We start from the raw sequence: 24390 nt of genomic DNA on the forward strand, positions 1-24390 counted from the left end.
GCACAAAGTGAGTAGTGTAAATTCTACCTAAAATCCATATAAGGTGACACCTGGAGACTAATACCTTTCGCAGGGGCTTTGTCCACCCAGAGCCCCAGCAAATACAGAGATCTCACTTGTCATCTCACTGGGCCTTTAAGTGGACTCTGTCTACTGAATATCCATTCGGTGAGTGCCCTCCTAGGACACAGATTCAGGCCAGAGACTCAGCCATTGTTTTCAGCTTTAACTCCAAGTCTGTTTCCCGTCCTCTCTGCTCTTCCCTGTTCAGTTCAAGGGCAAGCACAGCATCGTTCGCGGGCTTCCTCTTCTGTTTTTAATTTCCTTCATTTGGGGCACATGGAAGTATCCTTTCTCATTAGCTCAGTTATACATTTAAAACCCTGTCTGTTATATGTCAAGTATTATGTGGGGAGGGTTTTCAGACTGTGTTATAGCCAGAATTAGATATCAATTCTCATCCTTCTCTCTCTCTTCATTCTTTTTCTGCTCCCCCCCCCCCCCCAAATATATTGGCATAAGTCAACATGTACTGTGTCTTGTTCTGTTCCGGTATGGAGTCACTGTGTTCGTGCCATGGCTTTTCTCTAAAAGGCCCTGTCCTGCTGTCTCATTCTACTTCCTAAGATGCTGCTGGCCTGGTAAGAGGGTTCAGGCCTGTTTTCCCCTGCAGGCTTCCCAGCTCCCTGTTCGCCCTCAGGGCTGCCTGACACAGGCCGCTGCCCTGCACGCTGTGTAAGCCTCCTGGGCCTGCTTATTGCATGTACACACGTACACTCTTGCTTCGGTCTTACTGTTTTCTTATACCGGTGTTGTGCTTTTCATAGGCCTTTACCTGAATTAAGGGGCAAAGACCCTCTCTTAAGTGTAGGATAGAAGAACAGGTGCTTTTGGAGACAGGAGAAGTATGATGAATGCCCAGGAAGAAAGGAAATAAGCAAAAAGTCTTGCTTCTGCCTGACCAGGCGGTGGCGCAGTGGATAGAGTGTCGGACTGGGATGCAGAGGACCCAGGTTTGAGACTCCGAGGTCACCAGCTTGAGCGCGGGCTCAACTGGTTTGAGCAAAAGCTCACCAGCTTGGACCCAAGGTCACTGGCTCGAGCAAGGGGTTACTTGGTCTGCTGAAGGCCCACAGTCAAGGCACATATGAGAAAGCAATCAATGAACAACTAAGGTGTCGCAATGCGTAATGAAAAACTAGTGATTGATGCTTCTCATCTCTCCGTTCCTGTCTCTCTATCCCTGTCTATCTTTTTCTCTGACTCTCTCTCTGTCTCTGTAAGAAAAAAAAAAAAAAAAAAGAAGAAGTCTTGTTTCTGCCTCCTGCTCAAAACCTGGCCTTTCAACCTTTTATCAAAACATTGTTTCAGCTGTTTGTCCAAAGTAACAAAATAATTGCTTCTTTTTCATTTTCCTTTTTATCTTTCTATAAGTCCTGTTCTGGTGAGGAACTCAGAGGGAGGGAGGGCTCTTTGGCATCTGAAATCCTAATAGAATCTCTCCCTTTTGATTCATCTCAAATATGGGCTTTTAAATGCAATTACTGATAATGCAGTTACTGAGTAAAAATGACCATTTTAAAATCAGAATTAATTACTGATACAGATGTATACTTTCTATTGCTCTTATTAAATTACAGCTCTTTTTAATATCTACTATGTTGCTCTTTTAAGCCTTTTTAAAGTTATTCTAAAAAGAGAAGAGTTAATAACCCACAGGGGAGCTCACTCAGAAAGCCTCACGGGCACACGCTCATTAGTAGGCTTCCACTCAGTGTACGAAAGGGATCACAAAAAATTGCATTTTAAGATTACTCTGCCCATTTTTAAAAGATTTTTCCTTATTATTCCAGAAATATGTTAATATACTGCAACCATTTCATCCTAAAATATGTTCATCTATGGCATTGCTGTAATTTTTTTTTCTTTTTTAGAGAGGCAGGAAGGGAGAGACAGTAGGGAAGGAGAGAGAGATGAGAAGCACCAACTCTGAGTTGCATTATTTATTGATTGCTTTTCATATGTGCCTTGACAGGGGCAGGAGGGGGGGAGGCTGAAGCTGAGCCAGTGACCCCTTGCTCAAGTCAGAGACTTTGAACTCAAACCTGTGACCTTGAGTTTTAAGCCAGCGACCTTGGGCTCAAGCCAGCAACCTTGGGCTTCAAGCCAGCAACCTTTGGGCTCAAGCAAGCGACCATGGGGTCATGTCAATGATCATGTGTTCAAGCCAGTAACCCTGAGCTCAAGCTGGCAAGGCCATGTTTGAGCCAAGGAGCCCCCGCTTTAGCTGGCGACCTTAGGGTTTCCACAGGGATCCTCAGCGTCCCAGGCCAACACTCAGTCCTCTCAGGCAGTATCACGGTAATATTGATGTGCCATTTTTCTATGGAATTTTAGACTAAATCTGTTTTGTAATATACATGGTCAATTTCAAATAACTGTCCGCATGAAAGTCTCTCATGTCTCTTGAGTGACAATACAGAATGTCACATAAAATCTAATTAAAATATTCTAACATTTTAGATTTGTACCAATTCCAATGTTTCTTGCTTTGGTAGCCAACATTTATAGGATGATATATCTCACTATCTGTACAAAACTTTATCATTTTTAATTGTTTTTTTTAAAATAAATAAAGATATGCCTCAGAAATTTTAAAGAATTTCCATTTCTAATAAAATGAAATGGTGCACAGTTTGGTCAGAGATCAGTTATAGTCATGTCTAAGCAATAGCTAAGTTAACCCCTCTTTTTTTTTTTTTTTTTTTTTTTGCCGGTTGGAAATATATCTTTCTTCAGCATCTTAGCAGACTAACTGCTGTATTTTAGATTGTTATTTTTAATAGCTCTCCACCCCTATCTACATTGAAGGTATTAGTCTAAAGCATGTCGGTTCCACCTCTTGAAGCCACTCTATAAATTTCTCTGCTCCTCTGGAATGCTTGGTACCAGGTTCTCCTACAGCCCGGTCATTAGAGCTAATTAGGGGGCTTCAGTAAGTATTCCAGGCCCTTCACACATTTCTAGGACTGAAAACTGAGGCTCCCCTCTGGCTAGGTTGCCAATCACTCAGCTTTGGAAGACAGACAATTCATTGGGGAGAGAGACGTTTCAACTAGCTCAAGCTCAGGGCTGCACTTCTCTTGATTTAATATTGCCTTGGAGAGTTAGAAACATTGAACTGACCTAAAAAAAAAAAACAAAAAAAACCCCAAAACCCAAAGACTCCTTATTCCTCATTCTACAGTTACATGTTATTTATAAACCAATGGCCCTCTAGGCTTAGGACAGTGTTTTGTGGCATTTACAAGACTTTACTTCTATTAATCAATACTTTCTAGGTCATATGGTTAATAAACAACTTAAGTATCTTTCTGTTCCAGTGACATTTTGTCTGATCAAATCTAAGGAGATTCTTGTCAAAAACCACTTCCAGTTAATCCGTGCCTGCCGCACCTTCGCCTGTCAACCACCACAACCGCTCAAAGTACACGATTCTAGCGATCGCCACTTCCTGTTCCGGGGGTTCATATGCCATTACTATGTTTAAGTTCTCAGAATGCCCCGGCTCTGTCACACTCCCATTTGTTTGCTCATGTGGCTTTTCTGCCTTCGATGATTCATTTCCAACTTCTCTCAGGACTCCACTCAAAAGCCCTTTGATCTGGGAGGCCTTTCCTCCTCTTCTCATTCTTAAGATAGAATCCATCATTTTTCCTTTAAGCAATCACTTCAGGTGTGAAGGGGCTTGCAGTGCACCAGGTAATGGGTGGGGGTTGGGGGCAGGCACAGACGTGTAAACAAGTCAATGTATTGAGATGACATGTGTCCACTAAGGAAGTAACTCTAGCAATTCTTTAAGTGACTAGCATATAGCATGGCCCTTGAATTATTTATGTGACTCTAGCATATAGCATGGCCCTTAAATTACATAAAGATTAAATGCTGACAGAAAATCATAAAGAAAAGTCAAGATTGTAGGTTAGAAAAAAAATAGAGTTGGATCTAAGAAATTATGAGTAGTATCAAAAATGCATCCTTTAAATTTATTTGTTCAAAATATATGTATTTAGTGGTAATTTTCCATTCCATTACACAAGAGCTCTGCTGTGATTTTCCATGAGGGAAGAATAGTTTTGGAGATTTTCCAGATCGGGGGTCAGAGGTCTGACGAAGTCCTGCCAAATTACAAAACAGTTCTTGTGTCCTCACCAGGCCTTGAGGAATAAGGAAGGTTCTGGAGGCAGATGCTTCTGCCACAAAATAGCTGGTCCCATGAACTGAAGGAAGTGTTTTATAGACGGCACAAGGGATCCTAATAAACCATGGATGTCTCAGGTGATGTCTGTGAACGTCAGCCAACAACATAAGCTAGCAACATCAAATGACCTGTGACAATAATGGTGCAAGGTTCAAAGTGTGCAAAGGATGTAAACTATACAATAAAACATCAGGAGACTCCCCAAATGATATTTTTACCCAGAGCACATCCTGCACAGGAGCAGTGGGATCTGGGCACTCAGACCTTGGCAAACGATTTTTTAATAATAAAATTATGTTTTAAAAGCACAATGTCTTTGTATACCTTCCTGGATCCTCTAAGACAGAAGCCATCTAAAAATGTATTAGGATTGGATTTCTTTATAAAGACCTGAGCTTATCCAAAACAATGAATGCAGCAGATCCCACTGGAGACTGAGCTCAGCTGTTGGGGATGTCAGAGAGTATTCGTTTTGAGACCATAATATGGTCTATGACCACAGGTAGAGTGGATGCACACACCTCTGCTGATGCTAGCATTTTCCCCTTGATCTCTTTCCTATAGATTTCCTAAATCTTGCCCGCTAGGGTGAAGACATTCCAACCTCTCTGTAATAGCTGATCTCCTATGAAATTCAAAGGGACCTCTAGAGAATGTTTGCTAACTAATGACTTAAGAATCTTTCCTGAGGGTGGGTCAAATAATTGTTAATAGTAACAAGCCAATACAGTTTCCACAGGACACCCACAAATTGCAAGCTAACCTACCTCGTTTTAAAAAGCAAGGATGAGAGACAGAGCAATGTTATGAAAAGGTACAAGTGGTGAGATCCCATAAAGTACTCAGATGCTAACTCGGCTGCTTGCAGCTGTGTGACTCTAGGCAGTTTTCTTAACCTGTTTAAATGACCATTCACTCAGCTCTAAATTGAAGAAGTGAATATGTCTAAAACGAATTAAATTAGGTGCCCAATTATGTTGGTTCCCTCGCCCTTCATTCATATCAAAATGACAGACTGAACATCTCTCCCTTCAGTAAGAAAGTAAGGATGAAAATAAGAATGACTCAGCTATAATTATCCAAATACTCATATCCTATTTTGTTCTACTTCATTGAGAGAACACTTGAGAGCAGTTTAAGATTTTTGCAAGTTATCAATCTGTTATATGTGGGCAACCACCTTGGGCATAAAGAAAGACTGAGTGTTATTAAGCAGAATTTATTCAAACTGGTTGAAGAGCAGAGCCTTGTGTAGAACACAGCTTTTAATGCTAACCACATGGTTAAGGAGATTAAAATTATAATCGCTGCTTTAAAGTTCATTGAATATAAGTAAGTGTGTAACGAGGAGCTATATATAGGCTACATATGGCTCAGACATAAGAGATTGTTTTAAAGAATGATGATAAAAATCAACCAACCAAAACCATCTAAAGACAGATGAAGCTCCAATTTTGAATCAAGTCAAACAGGGCAGTAGCTCACTCCTCATTTTTTTTATTTTTCAAGAGATGTGTCATAATTTTTAGAGTTCCTTAAATCTCAGCGATCTTCAATCCGCCTTCCTTTCTGAATAAGCAGTAATATGAAAATCAAAAGATGTATTTCTGTATCCCAGTCAGAGTTATGTGATCAATAAGCTCAATAGGCAACATTATTTTGAGAACTAAAGAAAAAAGCGTGAAGTTGTTTTGGGACAAATAATAAATCTAGAAGTAGAATAAAGAGACAGAAGAACCTTTTGTGAAATATCATCCTGGTTGTTTCTTTCCTCCCCATCTCATAGCTACACCCTTGCTGGACCTGACACCATAGAGTGCCTGGCCAGTGGCAAGTGGAGCGGAAGCAGCCAGCAGTGCCTGGCTGTCTCCTGTGATGAGCCCCCCCACGTGGAACACGCATCTCCAGAGACTGCCCACCGGTTATTCGGAGACATTGCGTTCTACTACTGTTCGGATGGTTACAGCCTGGCAGACAATTCCCAGCTCCTCTGCAATGCCCAGGGCAAGTGGGTTCCCCCTGAAGGCCAGGCCATGCCCCATTGTATAGCTCATTTCTGTGAAAAACCCCCATCTCTTTCCTACAGCATCTTGGAATCTGTGAGCAAAGCAAAATTTGCAGCCGGCTCAGTTGTGAGCTTCAAATGCATGGAAGGTTTCGTACTGAACACCTCAGCAAAGATTGAATGTATGAGAGGAGGACAGTGGGCCCCTTCCCCCTTGTCCATCCAGTGCATCCCTGTGCGCTGTGGAGAGCCACCAAGCATCATGAATGGCTATGCGAGTGGCTCAAACTACAGTTTTGGGGCCATGGTGGCTTACAGCTGCAATAGGGGGTTCTACATCAAGGGGGAGAAGAAGAGCACCTGCGAAGCCACAGGACAGTGGAGTGGCCCCACACCCACATGCCACCCGGTATCTTGCAATGAACCACCTAAGATTGAGAACGGCTTTCTGGAGGTAAGAGACTGGTTAGCAAGAGGCCCATGGCTTCCATCCCTCTTGGGGCCAGCCAGTGTGGCTAACCTGCTATTCCAAAGCAGGGCCAGTGAACAGATTAGTTGTTGAAAACAGAAGTAGTGAAGTCTGTTGATAGTGAATATTGGAGAAAATATCGTAGAGATATGGATCCTGTAAATATCTTAGCTTTCTAAATTCTACTAGTATATAGACATTTGAAGTGCTTTGTAGCAGTATCTTTGCTCTATTGTTTGAAGAAAAACCAATTTTAGTAAAATACTGTTTTTTTATAGTCATTATTCCAAGATGGATGTATACTTTATTTTATAGACATAAATCAACATCTAAAAAGACCTATTAGCATTTCTAGTTTTTAGACAAAAGATGGGATTAAACCATCTGTTCACTAGGATGCAGATTTTGCAGTCTTCTTTTAGTGAGTTTGAAGATCATTTTACCTTGACGGACAAAGGGTTAAATTAGATTCACACATGTCCTGCTTTCACACCAGTATGTGTCTTCTTATGTCCATCCAGAAAACAGGAGTGAAAATTTACTCCCCCAAACCAAGGGCCATTTTAAAGAGACAATATTCTAATTGAACACTTTTTAAAAACTGACACACATAAAATACCTTTTCTCCTTTATAGTCCAAAACAACAGTAAAAGTCATTTATTTAAGTTTTTGCTCAAATGTATTAGGTTTCCACTGGAAGAGGATTACAGTGTATGTAAGGCTTTTTTTATTCATTTCACAAATACTTCTGGAGCTTCTACTAGGTGCCAGGTAAGCTTCGGGAATCGACTATTTAACCATACAGGTTAGGTCTGTAATGGCATGGTGCTGGCCTGCATGTGAGGTGCCCAAGCCAAAAATAAGTTTGGACACAAAACAAAGGATCGTGTCCAAATACCGAGACATTTGTTACAGCGTGGACCCTGGACTTCACCTTTATCACTAACAGAGGCCCATAGTCATCTTTTAAGGGTTTCGTAACTAATTCATCTTTCATACTGCCTAAAGGTGACCTGTGTACAAGATATGTGTATAAGAGATACACTTATATATTTATATATAACATATATTTAATCATATTTAATATGTAAATAAAACATATTTACATATCATAAAATGTACACTTATTTGAATTTTGAGATCATGAGTATTAAATATTCTGTTTCAAAGTTCAGAAGTGCTTTTTATTTCCCTCCTTTATTATATATTAGCAACAATTTTATAAAAAAGTATATTAAGAATGAATACCAAACTCTTGACAGTACTCTTAGGACCATATCCATAAAATATATTTAGTTGACTTCTTAAATTATCTCACAAAATTAACAAACAAAGTATGTTTGTGTACATGTTTCTTTTCTGTGATTAAAACAACGATAGCATTGCTTTGGTCAGCAAGATTTTTTAAAATTTACCAAGTAACTTATTATTTTCAGTATTGCTCTATCAAGTCATCCATCGATTTAGAGACTTTTTAATTCATCTTTTACTTAAGGGCTTAGCACTGTGGTAAACATTTCTGCAGTAACGATGGCCTAACCTGACTTCCTACGCTCCTTTGAACCTACTTGAAAAAAATAGCATTTGGACCTATTAGAAAAAAACCCAGAAATCCTTATTTGCGTATGTCTTAATTGATTCATTTTAATTTAGTTTGTTTTTACTAGTCAGTGTATTGAGTGCATTATAGAATCTGTTCTGCAGATTGTACTGAACTGTTTTCTCCTTGTTGTGCAGCACAGCACGGGCAGGATCTTCGGGAGCGAAGTCAGGTACCGGTGTAACCCAGGCTACAAGTCAGTCGGAAGTCCTGTATTTGTCTGCCAAGCCAATCGCCACTGGCACAGTGAAACCCCTCTGTCGTGCATCCCTCTCAACTGCGGAAAACCTCCCCCCATCCAGAATGGCTACGTGAAGGGAGAAAATTTTGACGTAGGGTCCAAGGTTCAGTTTTTCTGTAATGAGGGTTATGAGCTTCTTGGTGATAGCTCTTGGACATGCCAGAAATCTGGCAAATGGAATAAGAAACCAAACCAAAAGTGTGTGCCTACCAAGTGCCCAGATCCACCCCTCCTGGAAAATCAGCTGGTACTGAAGGAGTTGACTACTGAGGTGGGCGTGGTGACGTTCTCCTGTAAAGAAGGGCATGCCCTACAGGGCCCCTCTGTCCTGAAATGCTTGCCATCCCAGCAGTGGAATGATTCTTTTCCTGTGTGTAAGATGGTTCTCTGCCTTCCACCTCCGCTCATTGCCTTTGGTGTTCCTGCTCCTGTTTCGGCCCTTCATTTCGGAAGTACTGTCGAGTATTCTTGTGTGGATGGGTTTTTCCTACGAGGAGGTGCTACCACTTTCTGCCAAGCTGATGGTACCTGGAGCTCCCCACTGCCAGAATGTGTCCCGGTGGAATGTCCCCACCCCGAGGAAATCCTCAATGGCATCATTGATGTGCAAGGTCTTGCCTACCTCAGCACAGCTCTCTATACCTGCAAGCCAGGCTTTGAGTTGGTGGGAAATACTACCATTCTTTGTGGAGAAAGTGGTCACTGGCTCGGAGGCAAACCAACATGTAAACCCATTGAGTGCCCAAAACCCAAGGAGATTTTGAATGGCAAATTCTCTTATACAAACCTACACTCTGGACAAACCATTACGTACTCTTGTGACCAAGGCTTTAAGCTTGAAGGTCCCAAAGCCTTGACCTGTTTAGAGACAGGTGATTGGGATGTAGATGTCCCATCTTGCAAAGCCATCCACTGTGATCCCCCACAACCCATTGAAAATGGCTTTGTAGAAGGAGCAGATTACAGCTATGGTTCCATGATCATCTACAGCTGCTTCCCGGGGTTCCAGATGGCTGGTCACGCCATGCATACCTGTGAAGAGTCAGGATGGTCAAGCTCCACCCCAGCATGTGTACCCATAGACTGTGGTCTCCCTCCTCAAATTGATTTTGGAGACTACACTAAGGTCAAAGACAGTCAGGGATATTTTGACCAAGAGGAAGACATGATGGAAGTTCCGTATCTGACTCCTCACCCTCAGCATCATCTGGGAACGATGGCTGAAACCCGGGAAAACTCAACTCCTGCTACACCTTCAGCAAGCTTCCTATACGGCACCATGGTTTCATACACCTGTAATCCAGGATATGAACTTTTGGGGAACCCTGTGCTAATCTGCCAGGAAGATGGAACTTGGAATAACAGTGCACCATCCTGCATTTCCGTTGAATGTGACTTGCCTGTCGCTCCTGAAAATGGCTTCTTGCATGTTACAGAGACTACCATGGGCAGTGCAGTACAGTATAGCTGCAAACCCGGCCACATCCTGGTGGGCTCCGACATAAGACTTTGTCTACAGAATAAAGAGTGGAGTGGTGTTTCCCCACACTGCGACGCCATTGCATGCAAAAAACCAGATCCCATTGCGAATGGCTCCATCAAAGGAAACAACTACACATACCTGAGTGTGTTGAACTATGAGTGCGATCCTGGGTATACGCTCAATGGCACAGAGAGGAGAACATGCCAAGAAGATAAAACCTGGGATGGGAATGAGCCGGTTTGCATCCCTGTGGACTGTCGCTCACCCCCAGTTGCAGCCAATGGCCAGGTGAAAGGAGAGGAGCACACGTTCCAGAAAGAGGTCGAGTACACGTGCGACGCTGGCTTCTTACTCGAGGGAGCCAGGAGTCGTGTTTGTCTCGCCAATGGCAGTTGGAGTGGAACCACTCCCACCTGTGTGCCTGTCAAATGTGCCACCCCACCACAGGTGCAGAACGGGGCGACGGAGGGCCTGGAGTATGGCTTCGGGCGGGAGGTGGCGTTCCGCTGTCAGGAGGGCTACGTGTTGCACGGCGCCCCGAAACTCACCTGTCAGTCAGATGGGAACTGGGATGCAGCGTTTCCTCTCTGTAAACCGGCTCACTGTGGGCCTCCTGAAGACCTTTCCCATGACTTCCCGAATGGCTTTGCCCTCTATCACGGGGGGCTTATACAGTACCAGTGCTTTTCCGGCTACAAGCTGCATGGAAGCCCTTCCCGGAGGTGTCTCTCCAACGGCTCCTGGAGTGGCAGCCCCCCTTCCTGCCTGCCTTGCAGGTGTCTCACCCCAGTGGTTCAAAGCGGAACTGTCAATGGGACCGATTTCGGCTGTGGACAGGCAGCTCGGATTCAGTGTTTCAAAGGCTTCAAGCTCCTGGGACCTTCTGAAGTCACCTGTGAAGCCAATGGCCAGTGGAGCTCGGGCTTCCCTCGCTGTGAACACACGTCTTGTGGGTCTCTCCCAACAATACCAAACGCAGTCATCAGTGAGAGCGACTCTTTGGAGGAAAACGTGGTAACTTATAGCTGCAGACCTGGGTATGTCATCCAAGGGAGTTCAGACCTGATTTGTACCGAAGAGGGGATGTGGAGCCAGCCCTATCCCGTCTGCCAGCCCCTGTCCTGTGGACCCCCACCATCGGTCGCCAATGCCGTGGCAACTGGAGAGGAACACATCTATGAAAGTAAAGTGAAACTCAGGTAAGAGAGTTGTGGAATGAAAAGTGGTCAAAATGTAGCTAATTGGAAAAAAATACCCACTTCTGGACTACTCTCCAAACACTGAAGCCTTTTTTTTTTTTTTTAATTGAGAGGCAGGGAAGCAGAAACAAACGCCCGCATGCACCCTGATCGGGATGCACCCGGCAAGCCCCCTACCCAGCAATGCTCTGCCTGTCTGGGCCGCTGTTCCACTGCTTGACAAAGGAGCTATTTTAGCACCTGAGGTGAGGCCATGGAGCCATCCTCAGTGCCTAGGGCCAACTTTGCTTGAACCATTTTGAGATATGGCTGCAGAAAGGAAAGAGAGGGGGGCAGGATGGGGGAGAAGCAGATGGTCACTTCTTCTGTGTGCCCTGACTCGGAATGGAACCCAAGACTTCCACATGCCAGGCCAACACTCTACCACTGAGCCAACAGGCCAGGGCCCATACACTGAAGCTTTTAACACTTGCCTTTATTCTGCCCATAATTATGTAGAGATCCATTGGTTTTAAAAATAAATTTCTACATTTTCACATTGTAATTTCTAATATAATTATCATGATCATTATATTCTGTTGAACTTCATGATCCTCTAGCTAGCTTTAATATCTTTTAAGTCATAAGGCTGTATTTAACATCATGCTGGTAAATTTCTTTATGCTTGTAGTCATGGATGCAAGTGGTGGGAAAATAAAGCAAAAGCAGAAGAATTCAGGTAAAAAAAAATCACATACTTTCAGTGAACCAAATGAATAGGGAGATATTCATAAGGGGCCTTCCAACCAATACTATCAGACAAACTAAGCATTTAATGCACAAATTATGCTTCTAGCTAGACCATTTCCCATTTAAAATGCATTATTTAAAAAGATGAGAAAGTAGGAAATGAATTTATAGGCTAAACTTTTATTGGAATAAATGTTTACACTGTTCAAAGATTTCTCGATCCAATCAATTTAGATTTTATTCACATCTCGGAAGGAATAATGGATTATCCTTCACATACTGTACTGGCTTCTTAGATTTCATTTATAATCCAGCAGCTCTTATTAAATATTCTGTTGTGGACATTTTAGCCCCCCCCCTTCATTTTCTCTTCCTGCAATTAGAAATAGACACTAAGAACTTAGGCTCATGAATTCTAAAGCAAAAGAGAAGGGACGAAAGACAAAAATTATTCCTTGCTTATGAAATACATTTGAAATGTTCTGTTCACATGTTGGTGTATCAGATACCTTGAGGAGACACAATATCACTGGCTTTTCAGGGTTTGGCTATTTGTTCCTTGTGTGTTGATTCCCTTGTCTTTCACTTCTTCACATGGTAGAGAAATAGATCACTCCACGTGTGCTGAACCTCTGACTCCAGTTTGGCCTGTAATTTGTAAAAAACAGATCTGCCCAATAAATGTTCACAATTAAATGATTTAACTGTAGAGCCTGATTCTCTAGATAGAAATTTCAGCTCTCTGGTATCAGTTTCATCATCTACAAAAATGAGAATAATGATAGTACCTATTTATAGAGTTGACTTGAGTATTAAATGAGTTAGTATTTGTAGAGCAGGTAAAACAGTGACTGGAGTTTACTAAGTAAACATTTGCTGGATGAATAAATGCAAAATTTTTAAATTATAGCATTTTAGAGCCAGTTGAATTGAATTTGAACAGCCATACTACTATTACATTATAGTATCTAATAATCAGTATTAAAAGAAATACCCTATGTAAAGGACCTAGAATGGTGCTTGGCACTAAGTCAGTACCCAATAAATATAACGTTATATTTTTACTAGTATCTGAATCTACTTTGGACTGTCTAAAATTTTTTGAACTGTTAGTTGTTTTAGAATAAAAAGGAATTCAGTCATGTTATGCACCATGAAAGTCAATCATAACAACATTAGAAGCAACTTTAACCGTGGCTAGTCCTTAATGTGGATAACAAAGGATTGATCTGGTTATCATTATGGTGGTGTTTCTGCATGGCAGTGGCATCCACCTGATGCTTGAGTTGGTTTTGGTATAGCACAGGAAATATCTACCAAGCCTATAACAGCTTCTTAAATCCAAGAACAGATCACCAACTCCATTGTCTTCTCTTTAAGCCATGTATTTTTGCTTTTCTGTTGCAGGTGTCTGGAGGGTTATGTGATGGACACAGATGTAGATACATTCACCTGTCAGGAAGATGGCCATTGGGTCCCTGAGACAATCTCCTGTAGTTCTAAAAAATGTCCCCTGCCGGCAAACATGACACATGTACTTGTTCACGGGGATGATTTCAGTGTGAATCAGCAAGTTTCTGTGTCATGCGCAGAAGGCTACACCTATGAGGGAGTTAATGTATCAGTGTGTCAGGTAAGATTCTCTGTCTTAATTAGAACGTGTAAGTGTAATACACACACACACACACACACACACAGGCAGTATCTTTGTATCCTAAAAAGAAAAAAAAATGCCTCATGTTTCCAATCATGTCAAAGGATTTGAGAAGAGCTTTGGTAGAAATACAATAAAATATATCTTCCTTTCCAATATTCCTCATTTTGAACTATGAAAATGACCAGGATAGTGAAAAGTGGCAAAGTTAGATGAAGTGTTAAAACACCTATAACAAGATATGAAAACTTAACCACACGGTCATATGGTCTACACCTCTACTCAAAAAAGTGTCTATGTATAGAAATGAGCCTGATGATTCCAAATATGTTTACAGGTTTAGTAGAAAGATCAAAGGCTATAGTCCTGGCTGGATAGCTCAGTTGGTTAGAGCATCATCCCAAAGCGCAGAAGTTGCCAGTTTAATCCCGGTCAGGGCACATACATACAGGCACAGATCAATGTTTCTGTTGTCTCTCTCTCTCTTCCTCTCTCCCTTCCCTCTCCCTCTCTAGTATCAATACAATAAACATTAAAAATAAGAAAGAAAAAAAGAAAGAGAGAGACAGAGAAAGAAGGAAGGAAGGAAAGGAAAGTTAAAGGAAAGAAAGAAAGAAAGAAAGAAAGAAAGAAAGAAAGAAAGAAAGAAAGAAAGAAAGAAAGAAAGAAAGAAAGAAAGAAAGAAAAAGAAAGAAAGAAAGAAAAAGAAAGGAAGGAAGGAAGGAAGGAAGGAAGGAAGGAAGGAAGGAAAGAAAGAAAGAAAGAAAGAAAGGAAAGAAAGAAAGAAAGAAAGAAAGAAAGAAAGAAAGAAAGAAAGAAAGAAAGAAAGAAAGAAAGAGAAAGAAAGAAAGAAAGAAAGAAAGAAAGAAAGAAAGAAAGAAAGAAAGAAAGAAAGAAAGAGAAAGAAAGGAAGGAAGGAAGGAAGGAAGGAAGGAAGGAAGGAAAGAAAGAAAGAAAGAAAGAAAGAAAGAAAGAAAGAAAGAAAGAAAGAAAGAAAGAAAGAAAGGTTAAAGGCTACAGAAACAGAATAAAAAAAGAAGGGAGGGAGGGAGGGAGGGAGAGAGGGAGGGAGGGAGGGAGGGAGGGAGGAAGGAAGGGAGGGAGGGAGGGAGGAAAGGAAGGAAGGAAGGAAGGAAGGAAGGAAGGAAGGAAGGAAGGAAGGAAGGAAGGAAGGAAGGAAGGAAGGAAGGAGAGAGAGAAAGAAAGAAAGAAAAAGAAGAAAGAGAAAGAGAAAGAGAAAGAAAGAGAGGTTAAAGGCTACAGAAACAGAAAAATGGAGTCAGATTCTGTGTCTGCTACTTAAATACTTGTATGACTAAGAAAGTTCCTTAAAATTTCTGTGCTTCAATTTCCTTATTAGAAAAAATATGTATAGCAGTGCAAGTCTTGTATGGTTAGTGTGAAAAACTATAGATGATGCGGGAACATTCCTAGCCCAACACCATAGACAGCCACCTCCCTAGGACATTTCTTCAACTTGTTTTCTTTTTTTATATATTTGTCATCAAAAGGATTACGTTACTTAATGTAATCAAGCATCTAGTATATGCCTGCCATGTAGTAGGGACTCAAGGACTATTTCCTTCTCCTTCCAGTTTCCCATTTATAAATCATGTGTACTCAGTGAGTGATGCTGCCACAACTGAAAGCGGAAACAACCTAGGGAGCAGGTCAGATGACTGTCAAAGCTGCCATGCTCTCAGAATTGATCTAGTTTCAGATGTTCCCTTTCGGGCTGAAGCAGTGGGGAGCGGGGCGCGGGGGTCTTTTTCAAAGACCTTGAACTTTCTGAGCCAGGCAAAGCCCCAGCATAATTACAGGACTCAACTCAATGGTCTCCCAGAGCTGCTCCAGGTTGGGCGTGGACAATGGGTGACCCTCACATGCCCCCAAAGGACCATGCCATAGAAGTGACTACAGTTGTTTCTTCCAAATCAGTAATTTATTTTTGACAACCCTCATTCTTCACACATAATATGATCTCTACCCTTCACTCAACTGAGTTGTAGTTTAGTTTTTGGTCTGAATAGATAAAAGTATTAATTGTGTTTACAAAAAAAATAGGCCCTGGCCAGTTTGCTCAGTGGTAGAGTGTCAGCCTGGCATGTGGAAGTCCCGGGTTCGATTCCCGGTCAGGGCACACAGGAGAAGCGCCCATCTGCTTCTCCACCCCTCCCTTCTTTCTTCTCTCTCTCTCTCTCTCTCTCCCCCCCCCATCCCTCTCCTTCTCTCTCTCTCCCCCTTTTACAGCCATGGCTTGATTGGAGTGAGTTGGCCCTGGTCACTGAGGATCGCACCATAGCCTCCATCTCAGGTGCTAAAAAGAACTTGGTTGCTGAGCAACGAAGCAATGTCCCAGATGGGCAGAGCATTACTCACTGGTGGGCTTGCCAGGCAGATCCTGGTTGGGGTGCATGCAGGAGTCTGTCTCTGCCTCCCCTCCTCTCACTGAATAAAAAATAAAATAAAATAAAATAAAATAAAAGTCTATGTTTAGTGCCTAAAAATATTTTATTTATTTGTTTGTTTTTTCTTTTTCCTCCAAATGAGAGGACAGGAGATAGAAAGACAGAGTCCCACATGCTACCCAACTGGGATCCACCTAGTAGTTACCCTCATCTGGGGCCAATGCTCTGCCCATCTTGGGCCATGCTCACAACTTAGCTACTTCTAGCACCTGAATCTGAGGCTCCACAGAGCCATCCTCAGTGCCTGGGGCTGATGCATTTAAACCAATTGAGCCATGACTGCAGGAGGGGAAGAGAGAGGGGAGGGAGGGGTGGAGAAGCAAATGGCCTCTTCTCCTGTGTGCCCTGACTGGGAATCGAACCTGGGATATCCATACTATGGGCCAATGTTCTACCACTGAGCCAACCAGCTAGGACAAAAAATATATTATTGTAATATGACAAAATAATCCTATAGTTCATGAAACAGATAAATGAATAAGAAGAGCAATATAAATTCTAAAAATTGAATCCTGAAATTAAAACATGTTACAGAAAAACAAAATACAAAACTCCTAACAGTGGAGTATTGGTATAAAATTAGGTGAAAGGAAAAATGAATGGAAGAGAAGAAATGAATCAAAAGTATATCCTGATAAAGGAATTATCACAAGGCAGTAGAGAATGGAATAACTAGTAACCAAATTATTCTGATACAATTAAGTAACCATTCGAGGGAAAATTAAAATATACCAAAATAAATTCCAAATATATCAAAATTAAAAAATGTTATATCATTTTTAAAAGTTACTAAAAATATCTAGGATAATTTATTCACTATATATAGTGTGTCCGTAAAGTCATGGTACACTTTTGACCAGTCACAGGAAAGCAACAAAAGATGATAGAAATGTGAAATCTGCACCAAATAAAAGGAATACTCTCTTAGTTTCATACCTATTCAATGCAGTTCGATGTGGGCTCACGCACAGATTTTTTAGGGCTTCTTAGGGTAGCTATCCTGTATAGCCTCTACAGATTCGTCACTGACTGATGGCCTACCAGAATGGGGTTTCTCCACCAAACTGCTGGTTTCCTTCAACTGCTTATCCCACTGAGTACCGTTATTCCTATGTGGTGGCGCTTCGTTATAAACGCGCCGATATTCACGTTGCACTTTGGTCACGGATTTGAATTTAGTGATCCACAGAACACACTGAGCCTGACCTGTGGTGGCGCAGTGGATAAAGCATCGACCTGGAATGCTGAGGTTGCTGGTTCAAAACCCTGGGCTTGCCCGGTCAAGGCACATATGGGAGTTGAAGCTTCCTGCTCCTCCCCCCTTCTCTCTCTCTCTCTCTCTCTCTCTCCTCTCTCTAAAAAAAATGAATAAATAATAAAAATAATCAAAACACACTGAACTTTCCTCTGTACTGTCCACATCTCGACCGGCATGGCCATGGGCTGCTCCGCTGTATACACGGTGTTACATCATCATCTGCGCATGCACACATGCTGCCACATCATCCTACAGAAACTGGGAGGGTTTTCCTTGTATTTGGTGCAGATTTCACATTTCTATCATCTTTTGTTGCTTTCCTGTGACTGGTCAAAAGTGCACCATGACTTTACGGACACACTGTAGATATATTTTTGAAGAACTATTTGTAATATAACAGTTAGATACAATTTATATTTCCAACTCTAAGAAAATGATTTATTTTGAGGCAGGTATATATATATTTAATTTCTTCTAGATCACATGTAGAATAAAGGTTTTGCTTCAAGTCCTGCTTTAGACAGTTTCCCAACTCCTGAATTATTTCCTAAAAGAAGACAAAAGTATCAGCAAGAGAATGACAGTCAAGGGAAATCTCTGTATGTACTTCTCTTTGCCCAAATAGAGGGCTGAGAAATGTTCCTTCTCACTGTGCTGGTGGGGAAATGTGTGTATGTGGATAGACATAAACATTTTTCAGCTATGGGACCTGCTCCAAAATATATGGTAGACAGTTTTCAAGTATTTGAATTGGAATGGAAAAGAGGGAGCCATCTTTTCAAACTTTGAGTGGTATGCCTAAAATTTGCAGTTTCCCATCAACTTTAAATCAAAATGTAAAATTTTATGAAATATAAGGGTGCATTGGTGTGTCCTGGAATATTTCTATCAACCACCAAGTCCTCGTGCATCATAATGAAAACATACTTCTTGGTGTTGCGGAGTTTTTAATAGATTTTATTAGGGGAAAAATGCTTGTTTTATGTGGTTAAGAAATGTTCACAATTGTTTAGCAATGACTATGATGGCTGTATAATAATTGATGTGTTTCTTAAGGGCACTGAATGATAAGAAGTAGCAGTCAGATCAAATTCTAGGTCCTTTGGACTGTTGTTTTGGAGATTATTCTGCTATACAATCAGTAGTTACAGATGTCTTCCTTCCTACGGTTTAACTCCTAAATATAACTTATAATGTGTTATCTGTCACTTAGCTTGATGGCACATGGCAGCCACCTTTTTCTGATGAATCCTGCACTCCCGTTTCTTGTGGGAACCCTGAAAGTCCGGAGTATGGGTTTGTGGTCGGCAGTGCATACAGCTTCGGAAGCACGGTGATTTATCAGTGTGAACCTGGCTATGAATTAGAGGTGAGTGAACAAACTGTTTCATCAGATTGATTTGTTTCTCCAATCTACATGGGAACATGTTTAGTGTTAGAGCTGACATGTTTCACTGACTTGAGATTCTAAAGTATATTTTTTACTTTGTTACCTTTTACCCCCCCATGCTTTATAAGAAATATTTAAGATAACTTACAATCTTAAAAAGCAAAAGAAGTCTCAAATTTAAAAAACTCAAAGCCACATAAAGGAAGATGTAACACTCAAGACTGAGCGCTACTTCAGTTGGCCATGTAAGCTTGTGTTTCAGCCTCCTGTTAGTCTTATTCTGCAACAAGGCAGTCTGTATGTCACTGTGGGGAGGTGACCAAAGGGATTTAGTTCTGCAGAGCTAGGACTTGCTCAAGCACGGGGCTCAGCTGCCTAGTCAGGTTCTGGATTGAGATGTCAGATTCCCACATGTCAGATCTGGCATGACAAACCCTCATCGCAGTTCTAACCAAATACCAAGTTAGGTCTCATGACCAGCCCTGGTTTGTAGCATTAAAACCCATCGGCAGCACCTAGGTCTCCGTATTTGCTTTGGTGGGAAGGCTGCTGGCAATTTTGCTGAAAGCCTGATGAGATCATCAAACTTGGAAATGTAAGAAATCTGTCTTACATTACATAATGTCATCTGGTTTCTCAGGAAACTCTTCTTTCCTGTTTTCATTGTTGTGGTGGTGTTTAAATGGAGGTTTTGCTGAAATAGTCCTTGCCAGTGGTCTGTTAAATTTGTATAATGCATTCCATTTTCTGACCACACACTCACAGAGTTGTCATGTGATAAGTCCGTGAACACTGGAACTGGGTTGATATGGACCTTGTTCAAGTTCTTCAGAAGATTGAAAAAAGTAAAAGAAAGAAAGGATATTAATATTGATATAATGGTCAACTGCAATTGGGAAGTATTCCTCTTTTTGAAACCCGATTGTTCTTCATGTGAAAGTACTAATCTTACAATTTGTTAAGAAAAAACAGTGGTGGCCTTGGCCAGTTAGCTCAGTGGTAGAGTGTCAGCCCAGAGTGTAGATATTCCAGGTTTGATTTCTGGTCAGGGCACATGGGAGAAGTGACCATTTCTTCTCCACCCCTCCCCCTCCCCTTCTCTCTCTCTCTCTCTCTCTCTCTCTCTCTTTCTATTCTCCTTCCAGTCATGGCTTGATTGGTTCTATGCATCAGCCCTGGGCACTGAGAATAGCTCTGTGGACCCTCCACCTCAGGCACTAAAAATAGCTCGATTGCCCTAGATGGGCAGAGCATCAGCCCGAGATGGGGGTTGCTGGATGGATCTCTATCAGGGCATAGGTAGGAGTCTGTTTCTATCTCCCCTCCTCTCACTTGGAAAAGAAGGAAAAAAATTGGTGTAAGATTTAAACAACTATGTAGCAAACTGATGGATCATTAAATTTGAAGAAATAGATAATTTTCCATAAAAAATGTTTGGAAACATCCTGATTTTAACTACAAAACTGAGAGAGGTGGTATAGCAATTGGTCTCATTCTAAGCTCCATGTAAGAATTTCCTGAGAAACTTATAAAAATATATTAATGTCCAATTATTTGCAAGTATAACTGATCTGGGGCAAGAAATGTACAAGATAGCCTAGAGAATCTTGTCACATGAGATAGGTGAGAACCTCTCAAAGTCTACATGTTAAAAAGACTGACTCAACTGAATGAGTCTCCTGCAGGCCAGAAAGAAACCACTATTTGTCAATAAGGGTAATATAATAACTTCCATGGACTGAGACACATCAAATGTGTCATGAGTAACACTAGATTTGTAATAGTGCTAAAAAATTAGTAGGTAGCTTTAGAGAATGCTTATGACAAACTCATTATTGAAAACAGACAACAGAAAGTGAAAATTTGTTTTTTTAGTGCTACCTAGACTGCTAGATAACCAAGGGATAGATGAAGGGGAAGTTTCCCTTTATAGAAGCATTCTAGGCAATAAATTATAGAATATATATCCCAGAATTTTCAACTTGTACAAATTAATAGATTTAGGCTATCGTCATCATAGCTCTTGATGTCAGAAAAGAAAAAAAAATTGGAAGCAACCAGACATTATGTACCTCCTGATGGATAAACACACCATTATGAAAAAGTCTTGCCCAAAAGGGTTATCATTAGGAACATTGATGATTACCATAGAAAATAAATAAGAGAAAAGGAAAAAGCAAAGACTCATAAGCATTATAACCAGAAATCAAAGAATAGATATATATATATAAGCCTGTATAGCTATAGGGGGCAAACAGCCTGCATAGCCCCCAAGGGTAATGGGATATTGAAAAATATACAAAAAGTATACTCAGTATAATAATTATAAATAAACTTTCAAGTAAAGTACATTCATTACAATTTATTTCACAAGTCAGGGGAGTAAATTTTGGAAAGATTTACCCAAAATAATTAAAATTTTAAATGCTTGGGTCCTTCATAGGGTAAGTTTATCTAGGATAAATTATGTTGTTGAAAAATACAGTCTTGATGCCAATAAAGATATCTTAGTATGTTTCATGTTCAAAGGTGTAAAAAAAAAATTATTCTTTGCTGTACATCTCAGTTGAAAAATAGATTCAACTCAAAATAATTTTAAAATGTACTCAGCAAATATACCTCTTTGACATTTCAAACACAATCTTCAGTCTTTACTGTTGGTTATAACTAGTTGTTACTCAAAGAGAAAGTGAAACAAAGCTTGCACCTTAATTACAGTAGGAGCTAGGGTATGAATTTAGAAGTAATTTGATGAAAACATTTTTACAAATCTAAACCTACTCCTTAAACTAATATTACTTAGTGAATGTATTTAGCATTCCGATGCTGAGAGTTTCAGGTTCACAGCTGTGATCATTTTGCATTCCCTTATCTTTTCAATGTAGATTTATGATACTGTCAATGACTTTTTTTCATTTATTCACAGGGGAACGTTGAACGCTTCTGTCAGGAGAACAGACAATGGAGTGGAGGGGTGGCAACGTGTAAAAGTAAGTCAAATAGCACTTAGCAGCTGCCAAAATGATCCCGAGCACACAGAATAACAATGTGACTACAATGTCTTTGTAAATCAGTGTTATAATTTAAAAAAATTGACCCTGGACTCTTGCTGAAAGGCATCAAACCAATAAAAGGGTAAAAAACTGTAGCTGAAATGAATGATTACATTGGGAAAGAGCACAGGATGACTGGCTCTGAATGGCAAACATTTTGTTTAGAAACCAGTTAATTATTGAGTTTATTTACATTTTGCAGGTGTTTTTTTTTTTAAATAATTATAAATTAGCAAGCTTGGATCTGTTGGTTTTTGGTGACAGTACTGACCGACCCTGACAATGTTGCCACATTGTCAATAAGTGAATATTCACATTTTCTATGGAATTTTACATTAACTCATTCTATGCAGAGCCAAGTATATTTAGCAAGCTGTGGGTTAATTCTCATGACTTTATTTCAACATATGGCCCATATGATTCCTCTGCCGAAAGGCAATGTATTTAGATGCAATAATTACAAATTAATCAGTCCGGAAAGCTTTTAAATATATATTATTTTCTCAAAAAATCCTGGGGAAGTCATCAAATTTTGAAATTTAAGAGGGGCCTCTTAAATAATCTAATCCAAGCAGCCTTTCAGGTGATGTAGTGGGACTAGATTGGACTACATCAAGATGAGTAAGATCTATTCTTTCAGGTGATGTAGCGGGACTAGATTGGACTGCATCAAGATGAGTAAGATCTATTCATCTTGCTAAGTGACTCAGTGGGGCTAGGAGAGGTGACGAGACCTGCCCAGTATCATAAATTAATTTGGTGGCAGAGCTGTCACTGGGACTTGAGGTACTTGAATCTTTGTTCATAGTCATTGCAACCATATCTTCCGGAGTAGATTAATCTATTGATTTCATGTATATATAAACCTTAAGTCTTTTAAGAAATATCATATGGGGGCCCTGGCCGGTTGGCTCAGCAGTAGAGCATCGGCCTGGCGTGCGGGGGGACCCGGGTTCGATTCCCGGCCAGGGCACATAGGAGAAGCGCCCATTTGCTTCTCCACCCCACCCTCCTTCCTTTCTGTCTCTCTCTTCCCCTCCCGCAGCCAAGGCTCCATTGGAGCAAAGATGGCCCGGGCGCTGGGGATGGCTCCTTGGCCTCTGTCCCAGGTGCTAGAGTGGCTCTGGTCGCGGCAGAGCAACGCCCCGGAGGGGCAGAGCGTCGCCCCTGGTGGGTGTGCCGGGTGGATCTCGGTCGGGCGCATGCGGGAGTCTGTCTGACTGTCTCTCCCGTTTCTAGCTTCAGAAAAATACAAAAAAAAAAAAAAAGAAAAGAAAAGAAATATCATATGGGAAAGTAGAAGAGAAGATGGGATCAGAGAAGGGAAAGAGATTAATGAAATTATATATACATAACACAGCATTGTAGAGAACAGGACAGCAAATCCTGGAGAGAAGGGGGGAAGGCACTGGGGGTGGGGTCATGGGGGGCTGAGGGGGAATAAGGGGGTGGGGGAGATATATTTGTTGGGACACTTGAAACTATGTAAACACAAATTAAAATCATAAATAAATTTTAAAAAAAGAAATATCATATGGTTGAAACTCAATGGAGGATGTATGGTTTTTTTAGTTCTCAAAAAGTTGTATAAATATTATACAGAAAATTTAAAAAAAACACATTAACATCTCAAGTCACAGAAAGGCATCACTGGGCATTTCTGATAATAGCATTTTTATCTCAACCATTTATGATCAAAAAGTGTGTGTGTGTGTGCAGGGGAGGGGATAAGGGGTGAGAGGATACGTGTCTGCCTGCAAAGGAAATGTGAGGGAATCCTTTCAGTCTGTAGTAGATTTAAGTCAAACTACAATGATATGATTAGTATAGTTCCTCTCGCTGAAATGCAACATACTCATAAATAGCTCTCCTTGAATCCTATTATTTTCTGTTTTTCTGTTCTTTCTAATAATTAAATAAGTGATACAAGTTCTTTGAGAAAGAAAGAAAGAAAGAAAGAAAGAAAGAAAGAAAGAAAGAAAGAAGCTAATAAGCAAACAAAATAATACTTTCAATCCCACCACTCAAGGATAAAAACTATTGATGTTTTGATACACTGTATTGTGTCCATTTTTCCTAAGTGTATGAAAAGTACAAATTTGGGGGGGGGGAGGGAAATGGTGTTTATAAGGAGCATCCTGATTTGAAAGCTCCTCACATAAAATGTATTAAATTATTAAATATATTGATATATATAACCATCAGGTTTCAGGGAAGCCTATTGAAGTCAGTAAGTTTCCTAGACCTGTGCTTTTCAAAGAGTGGCCTGCAGGACAAGCATGGTCAGTAGTACCTAGTGTTTTGCCAGAAATGCAGAATCTCAGACCACACCCCAATCCTGCTGAATCAAAACTAGCATTTGAACAAGATCCCTAGCTGATTCGTGTGCACATTACAGTTTGAGAAGCAGGCTTTGTACCCATGGTTTTTAGCCTTCCGCACATGGGACTATCCTGGAAGCTTGTGAAAATCTCTAGCCCAGTTTGCACCCCGTATCAGCAGTCCGAGTCTCTGAGGGTGGGACCCCACATTGATGTATTTTTAAAGTTCCCAGGTGATTCCAGGGTATAGCCACAGTT

At 40.9% G+C, this 24390-nt stretch overlaps 1 protein-coding gene across 2 annotated transcripts in view; it reads left to right on the plus strand.

Moving 5' to 3' along the window:
- Window positions 1–24390, plus strand: part of SVEP1 (sushi, von Willebrand factor type A, EGF and pentraxin domain containing 1) — a 165071-nt gene that overhangs the window by 120858 nt on the left and 19823 nt on the right. For both annotated transcript variants that reach the window (XM_066367462.1, XM_066367463.1), the window contains 5 exons: window positions 6048–6720; window positions 8474–11259; window positions 13396–13621; window positions 18582–18737; window positions 21685–21748. In XM_066367462.1, coding sequence (XP_066223559.1) covers window positions 6048–6720; window positions 8474–11259; window positions 13396–13621; window positions 18582–18737; window positions 21685–21748 — 3905 coding nt within the window. The remainder of the gene's footprint in view (window positions 1–6047; window positions 6721–8473; window positions 11260–13395; window positions 13622–18581; window positions 18738–21684; window positions 21749–24390) is intronic.

Source organism: Saccopteryx leptura, chromosome 2 (genome assembly GCF_036850995.1).
Source record: "Saccopteryx leptura isolate mSacLep1 chromosome 2, mSacLep1_pri_phased_curated, whole genome shotgun sequence".
NCBI classification, from domain to species: domain Eukaryota; kingdom Metazoa; phylum Chordata; class Mammalia; order Chiroptera; family Emballonuridae; genus Saccopteryx; species Saccopteryx leptura.